At 40.1% G+C, this 14,030-nt stretch overlaps 1 protein-coding gene across 1 annotated transcript in view; it reads left to right on the forward strand.

Annotated features, from left to right (window-relative positions):
- The window catches only part of PPP1R1C (protein phosphatase 1 regulatory inhibitor subunit 1C), a 48,544-nt gene extending 40,465 nt beyond the window's left edge, over window positions 1-8,079 (forward strand). The window contains exon 5 of the mRNA XM_005519860.3: window positions 6,166-8,079. Within this exon, the coding sequence (XP_005519917.2) occupies window positions 6,166-6,254 (89 nt within the window). The 3' untranslated portion in view covers window positions 6,255-8,079. The remainder of the gene's footprint in view (window positions 1-6,165) is intronic.
- The last annotated feature ends 5,951 nt before the right edge of the window (window positions 8,080-14,030 follow it).

Genomic DNA, 14,030 nt, shown 5'->3' on the forward strand with positions numbered 1-14,030 from the left:
CATTTGAAGATATTGAAACTGGACTTTTCTAAATTTCTATGAAACAGAAAGCGCCAAGAATGGAAGCTGGTGAAGCTGTATTCTGTTGAACTGAAAGTCATCACAGAGAGGAAAAGTTTTTAATAATTATTCAGCTTCTGTCAAAGGAGGTTTCTGCCAGGCAGCTGCTCCTGCAGGCTCTGATGGTCTTCAGCTTCTGCTGGTGGTGGCAAGAGCAAGGAAACATTTGATGCTTTTCAGAGCTCAGCTGGTGCTTTTCAGAGCTGAGATGGTGTTCTGTGCCTGCCAGAGCTGGGCTGTGGTGCTCATGGCAGGAACAGGCTCTGGGCTCTCCCACTGGCACTGTCCAGCAGAAGGGAGCACATTCCAATACAGAGAGCACCAGCTTTTCTGGAAACATCTGGCAAAACATCTTGTGAAGGAGAGTCCATGTTACTCCCACTGAGCAGATGCCTAGCTGAGTGAGAAAGGCATTTCTTGTGAAACAGTGTGCACAGGCCTCACTTTTATTAGCACAGGATGGTTTTTTAACCTGTTACATCTGCAGGCAGCTGAGCAAATTCTTTTAATTGCAGTGGTAGTCAGCACCCTCAGGCACGACACGCTGGCAGTGACTGAGACAATGATCTGGCCCTGAGGCCCCCAAGGGAAGATGACCCATTTCAGCAGCAGTGCCAGGACTCCTCTGCAGAGGAGCAGCTCTGTACCTCCCTCTCAGGAATTACATTTTTTCTGTTGCATTTCCATGCACGGGGCCACAGCCAGGGTGTGATTTCTATGTGAGATTTTGCAGATCTCATGGGTGTATCTGTCACATTCAATTGATACTTCAGGTCCACTGACTTTAATCCCATTATTTTCATCCCTTGTATTTGAGAAAAATATGTAGCTCACATACATGTATATATAAATCACAATGGACCACATAAACTAATTATGAGTTTATATGTTTTCCCAATTCAAAAATATTGATTTAGTCTGGCCCCATGGTTTTAAGGAGTGAAGAGGAATCTTATTCCTGAAATGTCTGACTGGTGCAGTTAGATATTTCATTGCTTTTCCAGAGAAAGGAGTCATTTGAAGCTCCCAGGTGGATCAATATGTAGCCCACACAGTTAATGTTAATTCACTGTTATAAACTGTAAGATGCATTTACTGAGTTTTGATTTCATAAAATCATATAGTCATTTAGGTTGCAAGGAACCTTGGGAAAGTCCATAGTTCAACCTGATGCATAAAGCAGAATTAACACCAAATTTAACAAGGTTGTTGAATGCTTTGACTAGTTCAGTACTGAAAATCTCCTTCAAGAGACACATCACATTTTCACTGGGAAATCACACCAGTGCTTAAATACACTCAGTGAAATAATATCATCCTTATATGCAGTCAGAAAATAATCTCTTCCCGTTTACAACCAGACACCTTCATCTTCTGGGTAATTTTCCTTGGTACAGGCAGGCTGCTGTCAGGTGCCCCAAAGCTGCCCCCGGTCTGATGCAGCTGCTTGTTCTCCTGTGACTGTAGGGATGGCCCTGGACATGGAGGAGGCTGCCCTGGGAGGCTTTGCCAGCTTCATTTGGCTCTTGACAATGCTTTCCATTGCACCCAGCTCAGCCTAAGACCTGTGGTGGATGCTGGATTTAATGACATTGGTTTGCAGGTTTTTTCTGTTTGGTTTCTGTCTGTTTGTTTTTTGGCATATTTTAAATCATAACTTCAATTGGGAAAAAACATTATGAGGAAGACACATCAGAGAAGTCAAAACATATTTAACTGATAAATGCAAACCAGAATGTACCATTAAAAATAATAGTCCTTTTTTCTATTTAGTGGTATGAGTATATGATATTTCTTTTGATATTCTCATTTTTGCTAAGGAAACTAGAAAATAATTCATTTAGCACTGGCTGAGACATTTTTATTTGGCTGTTATCCTCTTTGGCTGGGTCTGTTTGCATGATAATTTCAAAGTGATTTGAGTTCTGAAGTGCTGAAAATGAACCTGTTTTATTTGTGCCTTTCACTGCTTTCTGCAAATCTGGAAATGTGTTTTTGATAGAGAGAAGATCAGCTCCAAATCATAAAACTAAATAACCCTTCAAACTTTAGGGAATTCAAGCTGCCAACCAGACTTCAATCCTGAGTTTGGTAAATGTCAACACCCTTCCTTGGGCAGTGAAGCAGAGTGAAGGAAGAAGTGTTAAATAGGATGGGGAGCTGCCTTAATTACTTGAATATTTTTAATTTTTTTTTTTTTCCAGGAGATACTTAATTCAGGAACACTTGGTTATTTCAAATCTTGTGACCCTACTTAGCTTTCTAAGCTGGTGCTTTGGTTAGATGGAGAGAAGCTAAAAGACAGCTGCTGATGAAGCAGCACGGATGTGATGTGACTACAAAAATGACAAAAAATTGTCCCATTCTCATTCATAATTTATAAGTATCTAGAATTCTACAAATATTCTTTGAGACAGTGACTTCATCTATAATGACAGTTCAAATTATGTTAGTGTATGGCTGCTCAATCTGATTTGGAATTATGGGTTTGTTTATCAACATTAATTGGATTAAATTACCTGCGGTGAAATGTAAGCCCTTTGAGAAAAAGCAATTCTTGTCCTGATGGCTTTAGCAGTGTTCAGACAGACTTTGTTTTAAAGTAGCATAAGGATGAGTGTGAACACGTTGTGGGTATGAAACATTTTCAGGGAGTGGTGAGAAGGGGCAGTGCTTGGTCTGGAAGGGGGTTTTTGCTGCCAGACATCCCAGGTGAAGAGCAGAGCCCCAGGCAGGGTGTGACATTGTGAAGCAGGGGCTGGGTCAGGCGCAGAGGGATTTGGGGACCCGTGGGGACAGTGGGATGGTGGCACCCTGTGAGTCCCATCCCCAAAAAAAGGCAGAGCAAGGCAGGGCACCCAGTGAAAAGGAGCAGCATCAGGACAGTGCAGGCACAGCCTTTCAGGAAACTGAGTGCCCACAAATTCATTGCCTGGAAAAAGGGACATTGATGGGACAGGGTGACTCCATGGACCAGCACTTGCAATCCTCCCTATTTGGGAGTACTGTATACTGTAAAGCCTGTGCAGTTTATGTGGAAACAGTAACTTGATGTTTCTAACTTGGATGTGCTCTTACATGCAAACCATTTCTTCTAAAATATCCTCGCCCTGTTTTGCTTTTTTGATGCAAGTAAATTCTTACAGTCTGTATTTCATGCTCATCTTTACACTGTGTTCAATCAATGAACAGAAATAATCCCCAAACTACAGCATTTTGGTCCTTCTTGGTTGCTAGCTGAGAAAGCTGAAGGCATGAACTGCATTACTGGTACAAAGATTGGAAATGTGAGAAGGAAATATCCCTTTGGATAAATTAGCATTGCCGTAGCTGTGGTTGTAAAACTGGTTGAGGTGACCTGAGTAATGAATTTTTACTCAGCCTCTAACAGAATGTAACTTTTCAGCAAACAATTCAGATATTGCTAAGCAGAGATGCTGAACCCATCCAGCAATACACTCTGTGGGTAGAGCTTCACTTCATTGCCTGCTTGTCGTATGGTTCATATTGACAAAGGGTAGGGCACAGCCTGGATAAACCACTGGAGTCACGCTGCAGAGCCACTCTAGCAGCCTCTTCTCTTGAGCTGTGGCTGAATGTGCCAGTGTGCACCTGCCCAGCTCCAATGCCTTCTGACCACCCTTGGCAGCCACTGCTGGCTACTGCAATGTTACGTGCCTAGATACGCTTTTAATCCAAGAGCATGATTGCTGTAATTTAACTAAGTATTTTTCTTACTCCAGGCCATTCTTTTTCTTTTTCCACTGTAAAACTCTGCAGCTTTGTGCAGGAAATGTATCTTTTCAGGGCAGTTACCAGCATTTCCTGTCATACATGTTCATGTGTTACTGACAGGAATTTCATTACCTCTATGTCAATTCACACTAATTTATTCCATTGTGTAGATGTGCATATTTCATAATGCAACACCAAGGCTCAGTTCATTCTGACAACCTGATGCTGTGAGAAGATCTTGAGGCTTCAATAAAGTGCATGAAGTCTTGTGCACTTATTGGTCAGAGAAGGAAACTTCCAAGGGCCGCTGTAGCATAAAATGACTGGCAGAAGTGAAGGCAGGCTGCAGAACGGAGGTTATGAAATAATCATTAAATAAGATCAATAGCTACTTGCCGTGCAAATTCAATGGGTAACACTCATTGATGTAATTTCCTGCAATTTTCATATTTAATACTGCAATTAAACCACATAACCAAAAGTCTTTACTCCTAAAAAAAATGCAGTTCATTCTTTCATCATACTGTGTATCACATGCTTTCTTTTCTGTCTATAATTTTCCCCTTCTCATCTCTGAAGAGCTCCCTAAAAAAATTATTCACCCTGGCTCCTAGCAATTCCTGTCTGAAGTAGTGAACAGAAGCTGTTAGATGAGTACTGTGAATTGTGCAAGAAATGGCTCTGTAAGTGCAGAGGAAACAACAGGAGACAAATTTACCTTAAAAACACAACATAATTTGGAAACAAATGTCCATTAACCTATAGTTAGGTGAAACAATATTTAAAGCGTTTGTCTTACTAAAGCGTGTTGCTAAAGAGGAGCTGCTAAGAGCTTGGTAGTATCTGAGCACCTTCATGTATCACAGTTCCTTAATTAGAAATAGCTTGATTATTGCAGGGCACACTTACAAGAGCTGTGGCTTTGGAGCATTGATGTATTTGCTTGGTTTATGTTGGAACAACAGTTTCCCAGGAGACTGTGTGCTGCCATTTGTGTGGAAGAAAAGAGAGAGAGGAGCCCAGAGCCCAGCACACAGTGATGGACTCCTGTTAGAAGTGGAGCTGGTTGTTGTACAGCCATTCTAAGATATTGTTTTCTGTTATTTGTAACTTTGTGAACTAGAATAATTTATGCTGAGATTTTTTTTCAAATCCATATTTGGGAAAAAAATCTATCCTGTATTTTGGAGTAGTGTGGACATAAACAATGAGGCGCAGGAATTTCCAGATTAAGTGACACTGGGGCCAAAACTCTTGGATTTACACCATCAACAAATTCTTCTTACTCACAATTAGCAGTAATCTGGATCTTGTCCTCACCCCTCAAGGGTGAACCCCTTTTTGAAAACTGTGCACCCCTACATGTGCTATGACTTGCAGAGTGCACACTGGGGTGTTTGATTATCTAGCAGTGATAATATAAAGCAGCTGGGGTTTCATTTTTCCTCATCACAGAGGGGAAGTGGTATGAAAGGGAAGCGTTTTTCCTGACAGTTGATCTTTGATGAAATCAAAAATATTTGTATGTAATGACATTAATGACACCAGAAAATAGCCTGGTTCAGGCTTACACTTTGTTCAAATCATGCATTTTTGATGAATAGTTTTGTTCCTAATTTGTCATAAACTGGGGGACCCTGAGACTAGTCATGCACATTTGCTCTTTAGGTTTTTTGAAACTAACAACTCTTCCTCTCTGGTCTCTCTGTCATCTTTTTGTCTTGATGTTGCTTCTTTTTCCAGCTTAAATTCTATCACACCAAGGCAGAGCTGAGAAGATGGGATTAGGCCCATTTATTAAAGTCTGTTTCCTTGTACTGAACATGAGACAGGGAAATAACTGTAATTTGATTCATTTTCATAAAGTCTATTTCACCTGTTGGCTGAAACCAGCCAGCAGTAGGAACTTCATAACTTTCCTCAAACCTGAACTTCCAAATATCCTGTGATAGGTATTTACCCTTTTCATCCATCCCCTCATGGTGTTCAGAGGCCAAAAGAACATATTCTCCACACATTCTCCATGTAAGAAATTAACCAGTGTTGTCACAGCTTTGGTGCCAGCAGTCTCCTCTCTGTCAGGCTCTCTTTGCCTCAGGACAGCTTTGCAATGGTGTTCAACACAAACTTGACCAAGGACCAAGGAGAAAGGAGAAGCAACTACTGTTCAGAGCCTTTATTCAAGGAAGAGAATATCTCTGTTGTAAATACACCATAATATGACTTGAACTACAAGGTTTGTGAAAAAGAGGAGTAAATATGGGCATTAAACTTGCCCTTATTTTGGTTTTCTGTTTCTCCCGTTAAAAAAAAAAAAAACAAACTCATGCAAGTGGAATACAACCTTAACCATGACCTCTGTATTTTCAGGGATTAAGCATCTGAAGAGTCAGAGTGACTCCGTGTTTCCAGAAGAAGAGGAGGGAGTTGGCGAGAGGGAAGAGGAGTGGGGCCATTAACCAGCACAGGGCGGCAGAGCCCGGTCCCGGAGAGTGACGGAGCTGCCCCTTGGCCCCGCCGTGCCCTGCCCGCTCCTGTGTCCAGGGGTCTCTGCAGGCATTGCACACGTGTCTGGTGACCCTTCTTCCTGGAGACAAAACAGTTATTTTAAAGTCATTTTTTTCCTTTTCTTTTCTATGACTTAGAAATGTTATTCGCAAATGTGTTAGCTCCCTGACGTCAGTACTGCCAGAGCTTAACTACTGCGTGTGAGCTGTATCTAAGGCTTCTTGTAAATAAAGGTGATTTAAAAGGTACAAAATAAATAATACATTAATTTAGACAAGATTGTCTATTGTACAGAGGGTTTGTCTTGCTACAGAGAAATGTTCATATAAAATGATCCTTTTGGTGAAGGGCAGTTTTTACCATTGTTGGAAAAGTTACTTGCAGTGATGTGGACAGAAGAAAGGTAACGAAGTAAGCAGAGGTGACTGTCTAGAGAATGATGCAAAGACACTCTTCCCTGTGTTCCCTGGGTATGTGACACTTAAATACTTGTCTTGATTTTGGTCTGACGCTGCCTTGTCACAGCAGCCAAAAGGACTTCTCTCTACACAAGATCTCTGTTATCTGGAGGCCTTCAGTGTGGGAGTGAGGAGCACAGGCATGTGCAAGGCCTGGGAGCAAGGTCCCAGCCCCAGCTGAGCCATGGGAAGTGCCACATCCCCCCTTGTCACCTGCAGCAAGGACAGGTCACAGCCCTCCTGCCCTGCACTCGGCTCAGCCTGAGCCAGTGACTGACAGCACAGCAAGCTGCACAAATTCACTTGTGTCTGAGTCCCGGGGTTTTGGCTGAAGTCAGCATGGTTCATTTTCATTTTTTAGACCATGCAAACTCTATGGCATGAAATGGAATAAGGTAGAGAAGGAAAACAATGTTTCTTCAGAGTGACACTTAACAGATTATTTCAATTTTTCAATCAATGGTAGATTTTTAAATGAATTCACTGTCATTTTATATTAACTGTTTGCCTTTGATATTTTATCCTCAGTTTAACTTTCCACTGCTGCAAGGCTCTTTTAAAGGGTTGTGCTAAAAAAAAAATTAAAAAAATAAAAAGAAAGAAGGGATGAAATATAGGAAAACACAGAGCCTTTTGTCTATGCCTTGCATGGTGATTTCAGTCTCAATCTGAGGTCTTCCACGAAGACCTGCTAAGAACAGGATCTGTCAACTAGTGTTTCTTTATATTTGAGAGCCATTTTTTTCCCTCCATCTGTATCTCTGTATCTGTCCTCTTTGGTTCCTGTTTCTGTAGAAACACTGCAGACAGGATCCATGACTCCAGCTCAGCAAGGGTGTGCAAGAAGGACTAAAGAAGGACTCTGCAATTATACAGAAGCCACTACAGGACCTACAGGACTGAGAGCTTTTTATGCCCCAAACAAGAAAAATAAGTAAATGACCCTTCAAAAACCGTTTGAATGGCCCCAAGTCAGGACTGGAATGGCAGCAAGAAGAGCTGGGCTCAGGTCCCAGCTTTGCCATGGCTTTGCTTTCACACAGCACCAGGCTCTTCACAAAATTGCTTGTTGCCACAGTACTCCTAAGGTGTGAATCAGACGTTGGTGTTTAACCTCACACCATCTCTCTGTGTTGCTAGCTAATAAAGCACTTTGGATATTAATGGCTTTTTGCTGGTTATTAGTACCCACAGGCTGCAGATGAGAAATGTCTAGAACTTGTGAGCAAATGGAAGGACGGACATGATTTACAACGCTCAACATCCGGACAAGGTATTGAACACTGTGGAATCTCAGCAACACACAAAGCACCTGATGGGAGTTTGGAGAATTCATCACTGAACTTGCTGTTTCAGGTTGACTGTTGGACCCAAGTATAATTACACTTTATAAATAATAGGGAAAAAAATCCCACCCAGATTTAGTTTGGACTGTATTTCACTTACAGAATGGTATATGTTGTTTATTCTCCAGGTGCAAAATCACATAATACTTAAGTAGATATTAAGAGTCAAGATTTAAAACTCCTTTCTAAAGTATTCTAAAGTATGCTCTCTAAAGCATACTTTCCACAGAAGTCAGAAGAATTCTGCTTGAGAAAGACCACAGGTTTTGGCTGAAACATATTTTCCTTTGGGGAAATGCAACTTGTAGTGTACAGGAGAATTTACATTATCCTGCCATCAATTTAATTATTGGATTTCTTGCCTCTTTTTTTTTAATTTTTTTTTAATACAGCTATAACTTCTGTTGAAGTCTTCAAGGATTCTCTTCTTCTCACAGTATCATTATTTCTCCCCAGTAATGTAAACTGAAAAACCACCATTAGTTCTTGCACAGTTGGTGTTATTTGACTAAAAGTGTCACATCCAACACTGACTCCGAGGCAGGGCTGCAGGAGAGGTTCTATTGCCTGTGCATGGGTGAGGGCCTCCTGGGGTCCAGGCAGTCAGTAAGAAAGGGACTTCCAGTTCATCTGCACTTCCTGTAACATCAAGGGCCAGGCTGGTGGTGGTTTTCAGTCTTTAAAAAAAAAAAGCATTTCTTTTGCTTCAGGAGGTGAAGCATTGGGTGTCTCTCTCCTGAGCTGGCCTGGGAAGGCTGTGATGGTTGTGGGGGGACCCAAGCAGGGCTCCTGCAGGCTGCAGGTCTGCCTTTGTACAGCTGGCACTGTACAACAAAATGTCCTGCTCAGTGCAGGGCTCCCCTCCTCATTTCTTTTCTCTTGAGACAAGTTTTTTTTCATGAGGGACCTTGTTCCTGCAGAAAATAAGGCATTGTCTGTCTGCTAACCCTGGGGGGACAATATAAGAGCATATTTAAAACATGCTGTCCCTCAAACTCCCCTTTCTTCCTCTCCTATTGCATCCGTGTTAGTGCCCAGGCCCACAGATGTTCTTTTTTCATTCTTTTTATTATTTTTTCTATAGCAGTTCAGCACAAGAGCGAGCTCCAGAAAGAGCCTCAGTTGTTCTGTTGATTCCTGACATGTGCAATTACATTTAACCTTTTCATGCACGGCATTATGCTTGGCAACTGAGTGGATGCTAAATGCCGTCTGCTTTGCTGTATTCTCTCCTTTATCCTCCAGTGAGGAAAGCAGCATTCTGAGCAAATCTCAAGCAAGATATTTGTGCACCCCCTGCTAAACCTCAGGCTGCTTGATAAGATGCTACTAATCTCCAGTTTCATCAAAGTGGGCTGATGGAGTTTATGCAAGTTCAGTGTCTGTATTCTGCTATATATTTTCTGTGTTTTTATTAAATAATCCTGGGGGTTTAGGGCAGAAAAATAGTTTGGTATTTCTGCTAGGCCATACACAATTTTGTAATGATTCATTTGCCTAGCATATACTGACCCTTAGTGGTACACTGAGATTTTAATTGCATTGCCAAGTTTCTAAATTTTGCTTTTCTCTTTGGCCCAACTGTTCAGAAAATGGCAGGAATATTTGCTGTGCATCAGGATAGTCTATCTATGTAAATAGCCCACAATGTCTTCAACAGACATTAACAGGCATGTGAAAATAATGATGACAGGTGTTATTAGCTCTTCTGAAGGGAGGGCTGTGGGAAGCAGGAGTGTCGAAAGGTTATTCCAAAATGCAAAACAAAAATGCTGGCATTGAGAAGCAATACTCTCCACATAATGAGAAACAAATAAGAACTCAGTATCTGGCACTAACGAACACCTCAAGCTAACTGTGGAATGAGTATTAATTAGGTTTCCAAAATAGCATCTTTCTGAAAAGCAGCTGAGGTGTAATATTGCTCCTTATTAATCAAAGCAATGGGACAATGTGAACTCTGCAAAAAATAAATGGTTTGCAGATGGCTGTGTGCATCTTTAATAATGACAGAAGAACACAAGTTACAGCTTTAAATGCCAGGGACCCTTTCTGCATCTTCTCCTTTTCAGAGAGCGATATTTGCAGTTTTCAAGGCAGTGAGGAAAGTGTGTTGGTTTCTTATTACATTTTCCCTGCAGCATAAATTCTGTTGATGTGCTTCCCTAATCATTCTAATTATACTGCCATATGTTGCTCTCATCTTTCTTTTTCTCTCCTAATGGGACATAGATTCTCTCTTTTGAATATGTCATTTGTTTATTACATTTATCAAGGGTTTTAACATTATATGGGACTTTTAATTGCTTTTTTAAACACTCAGCAGATTGAATATTAAAAACAGACATGAAGGTCAACTATAAATAATATTTAAATTGCTCATGACATTTTTATTCTCTAATTTACTGGAAATATCAACTCTGTAGTTGGAGCGACTCATGCTCCTATATCTACTATTTACTTGAAACCACACAAATGTCCACCAGAGCCACTCTGGCTGCAGTCACAGCTCTGCCCTGCCCCAAACCACCTTGTGCCTAGCAGAATAGGAGTCTTCCCCAGGTGGGAAGGCTAAGATAAAGAAGCATCATGCTTTATGTTAAAAAGTTTGACCCAAATATGTTGCCATTAATTCCAGTTGTGAACTACTGCTGAACCCCAAACAATAAATGTGAAGTTTCATTTCTGACAAGTAAGAAAAATACGGTTCTCTCCCAAAGCTGAGCAGTCTCAAAGATAAGGAAGCACAATTTCAATAAAAGAATTCAAGATGGTTTAACTTTCAAAGTTGAACATGTGCTTTGTACAGAGACATTAGACCCTCAGAGTACGCTGCACTGCAGAAACCAAAATCTGTAAGCCAGTTGAACACAGAGAAAGCAAGAGACAACCAATTACTATCCAATTAACAAATTAATTTCTTGTAAAATGACATAATCTCTCTTGGCTTTCATGGAAATGCATCATAGGTAAATTTGACCCTTTGGCTCATTGAATTTTGATTGAGATAATCATATCAGGCTTTATACAAATAATTAGCCAATACTTTCATGTAACTTTATGTTTATTCATGGTATTAAGATACAAGTCCCACAGTCTTTCTTGCAGGTTCTGGAGAGTTGCTTGTAGGTGCCCCCAGCATTAGGTGCCATGTGGTGATGAGACAGCTTTAAAACTACAGTGCAAATAAAAGTGAAGAAACTTCTATTTTGCTTAACTGTTCCATCTTAAAGCCAAGGTTGTACCTACCATTTTGATTTTTACCCCTTATTTAGCTACAACTTTGTTACTTCTGGTTTGTAATAATGACCTATACAGGATGTTGCAAATGCATAAAACTCAACAGCTTTAAAGTTCATATACCATGTAATCTGTCAGAAAAGCTGGGTTTTTAAAGATATTATCTGTCCAAGTTCAGCTAATTAAGTTCCCCAAAGATTCTCCACTCAAAGGCCATAAGCAAAGGGCTTGCCTAGGCCCAAAGAAAGTATTTTGCAGCGAAGTTCAGCCCAAAACAGTTTTCTAAGAGATTTTTTCTCATTTTTTATAAGAGATTCTTTTCTATTTATAACCCCATGGTTATGACTTTCTTCTTTGTTCCCAGGGGAAAACTTAGATATTCACAGTTTGATAAAACTTCTGAATGTTTGCCCTGGGACATGGAAAAAGAGCCTCTGGAGACCCATTAAATAATTAAATGACCAGGAAAGTAAAATTATTCCAGAGCAGTAGCCTAAATGTTTGCATAGTGTTTGACAGAGGACAATTTCTTTTGCTCATAGCAGTAAATTCATTTCCACTAATTTTTCCATACTGTTTTTCAAGGATGTGATTTATTTAAAAAATGCCTTAGAAGGGATGTGCTCCCCCTTTCAGACAAACCTTTTCCTGCTAAACTACTGTACACAGAAATCTCTAGTCTGCTGCTGGAGAATGTTAGTCATACTTACATTTTCTTCTTTCTCATACAATAACTGTATAATCTGTTAAAAATACACATTTTAGACACTTACCACTAGTGATCTTGATTTGTTAATTTGAAATTATTTTCATCACAGCAGTGGCTTGTTTGACTTCTGGCATCTCTACAAGAAGAAGGTCCTTTGTGCATGTAGCTCAGATAGAACCTGGAAAAGAGGAACTGCAAAGAATGCGATATAAAGTAGTTGTCTTGGTTTATTTTCATCATGTACCTAGTTAGGATTTGATACATGTTTGAGCCTGTGAGATTATTTCCATTCATTTTCAATCCAAGTAGAAAGGGGCCCTGTTTAATTCCATTTACACTGAACTTGGATTATAAAATTTACACCATGCCATGGAGGTATCTCTCAAAGTCAAACCCTTCCTGATGAATTGTTGCTAACAAGTACAATCCCAGCAGCTCCTTCAATTTCAACCACAGTAAGACATTTTTGTGTAAACTATATGTTATTGGTCATGTTTTTCTTCATGCGAGGGCTATTTTGGCCATAAAGGCTAAGAAGGCAGGACTCACTTAAAGAGATTGTTTTCAAATGTGTTATGAGGATGTGAGTGAGTTTGTGTGGAAAACTGTGGCAGTAATGGAAAAACTGGAGCGTCCCAAAAGGGTGAAAGGGTTGGAAAAGACCATATATGCACTGCCACTTCTCAAATACAATCGTACACAAATGAGCAAAAATGATCCAGGAAATCAAATTTGTAACTAACACTCAGGAGCTTCACAATCCTTGCCCTCAAATCAGATTTATTTGGGAATATCATCATAGGAAATATGGACAAATACAGCAGAATAAAAACACACAGTTGTAGATTGCCCCCTTGAAAATTAAATAAAAAAAATACTGGCTAGATCATAACCCATAACAATATTACATAATATATCTGTCATATATCTCAAGATAAAAGTACAAAATAAAACTCTTGAGGGCTCATTTATAGCTACAGCTCCTCAGTGTGCTCAACGCAGGGTACATGCCCAGAATGCTGTGGGAGAGATGCGGATGCAAACACCATTTCTTGGGGCCCCATGCAGTGTTTTGGTAGCACAGCCTCACAGGTTTCAGAGATAAAACTGCTGTTCAGGGAGAGGCTCTCTCGAGAAACCTTTCTGCCATATGAACTCAAATTTCACCCAGCCCAAAGCCTTAACCAACATTTGTTGGCTCTATTGGTCTTCTCCATCAAAGAAAATTCCTCCTCATCCAAACAACACACCAAGCTTTGGGTCATGTCCAGGCAAAATCTTGCTAAGACTAAAGGAAGGAAGAAAGAAAATCAGCTGGCATAAACAAAAAACTAAGGACTCTTCTTGTATTTCAGTAACATCTACCACAGTGATAAAATCTGAATACAAATGAGCAAATAGGATTATTTATAGAAAAAAAAGCACTCTTCTATCCTAATGAATGAGATCTGCAGGCAATGAGTGCCTCCTGTGAGACCAGGAGCTCCTTCTAGCTTCTGCAGTGGGAGATCTTGGTGCTTGCTGTGACAACTGAGAGGACACTGAGAGCCCCACAGGGAGCTTCAAGCTCTCTGCAGAATCTGTTCTATTTTCTGCGTGTATTTCCAGGTGAAAATATTTGTGGAGTAATAAATCTCAATGGGATAGAGACAGAAAAAAAGCCAACTTTAAGTTAAACTACGGTAAAAGTGTGAAATTGAAAATGCAATATAAAGATTAAATTCTGATTGCTTCAGACTTTCAGTCTTAGTGAATCATAAATTACCATGTTGAAAAACAGTCAGTAGCAAATATCTAACTGGCCTAGTTTTTAAAGTTTTAAATTTTGCTGTTTTCATAATTGGTGGGAACTATAGAATATCTAAAAACTATAGATTACCCTAAAATAAGTTTCCAACTTCTCAGATCTTAATCAAAAAGGTTTTCCACTGCCACAGCATATGGCAACTTACAATTAAAAAAAGTCTGATATGA

Source organism: Pseudopodoces humilis, chromosome 8 (genome assembly GCF_049639895.1).
Source record: "Pseudopodoces humilis isolate 2021_Gansu_Grassland_sample_001 chromosome 8, ASM4963989v1, whole genome shotgun sequence".
Lineage (NCBI taxonomy): Eukaryota > Metazoa > Chordata > Aves > Passeriformes > Paridae > Pseudopodoces > Pseudopodoces humilis.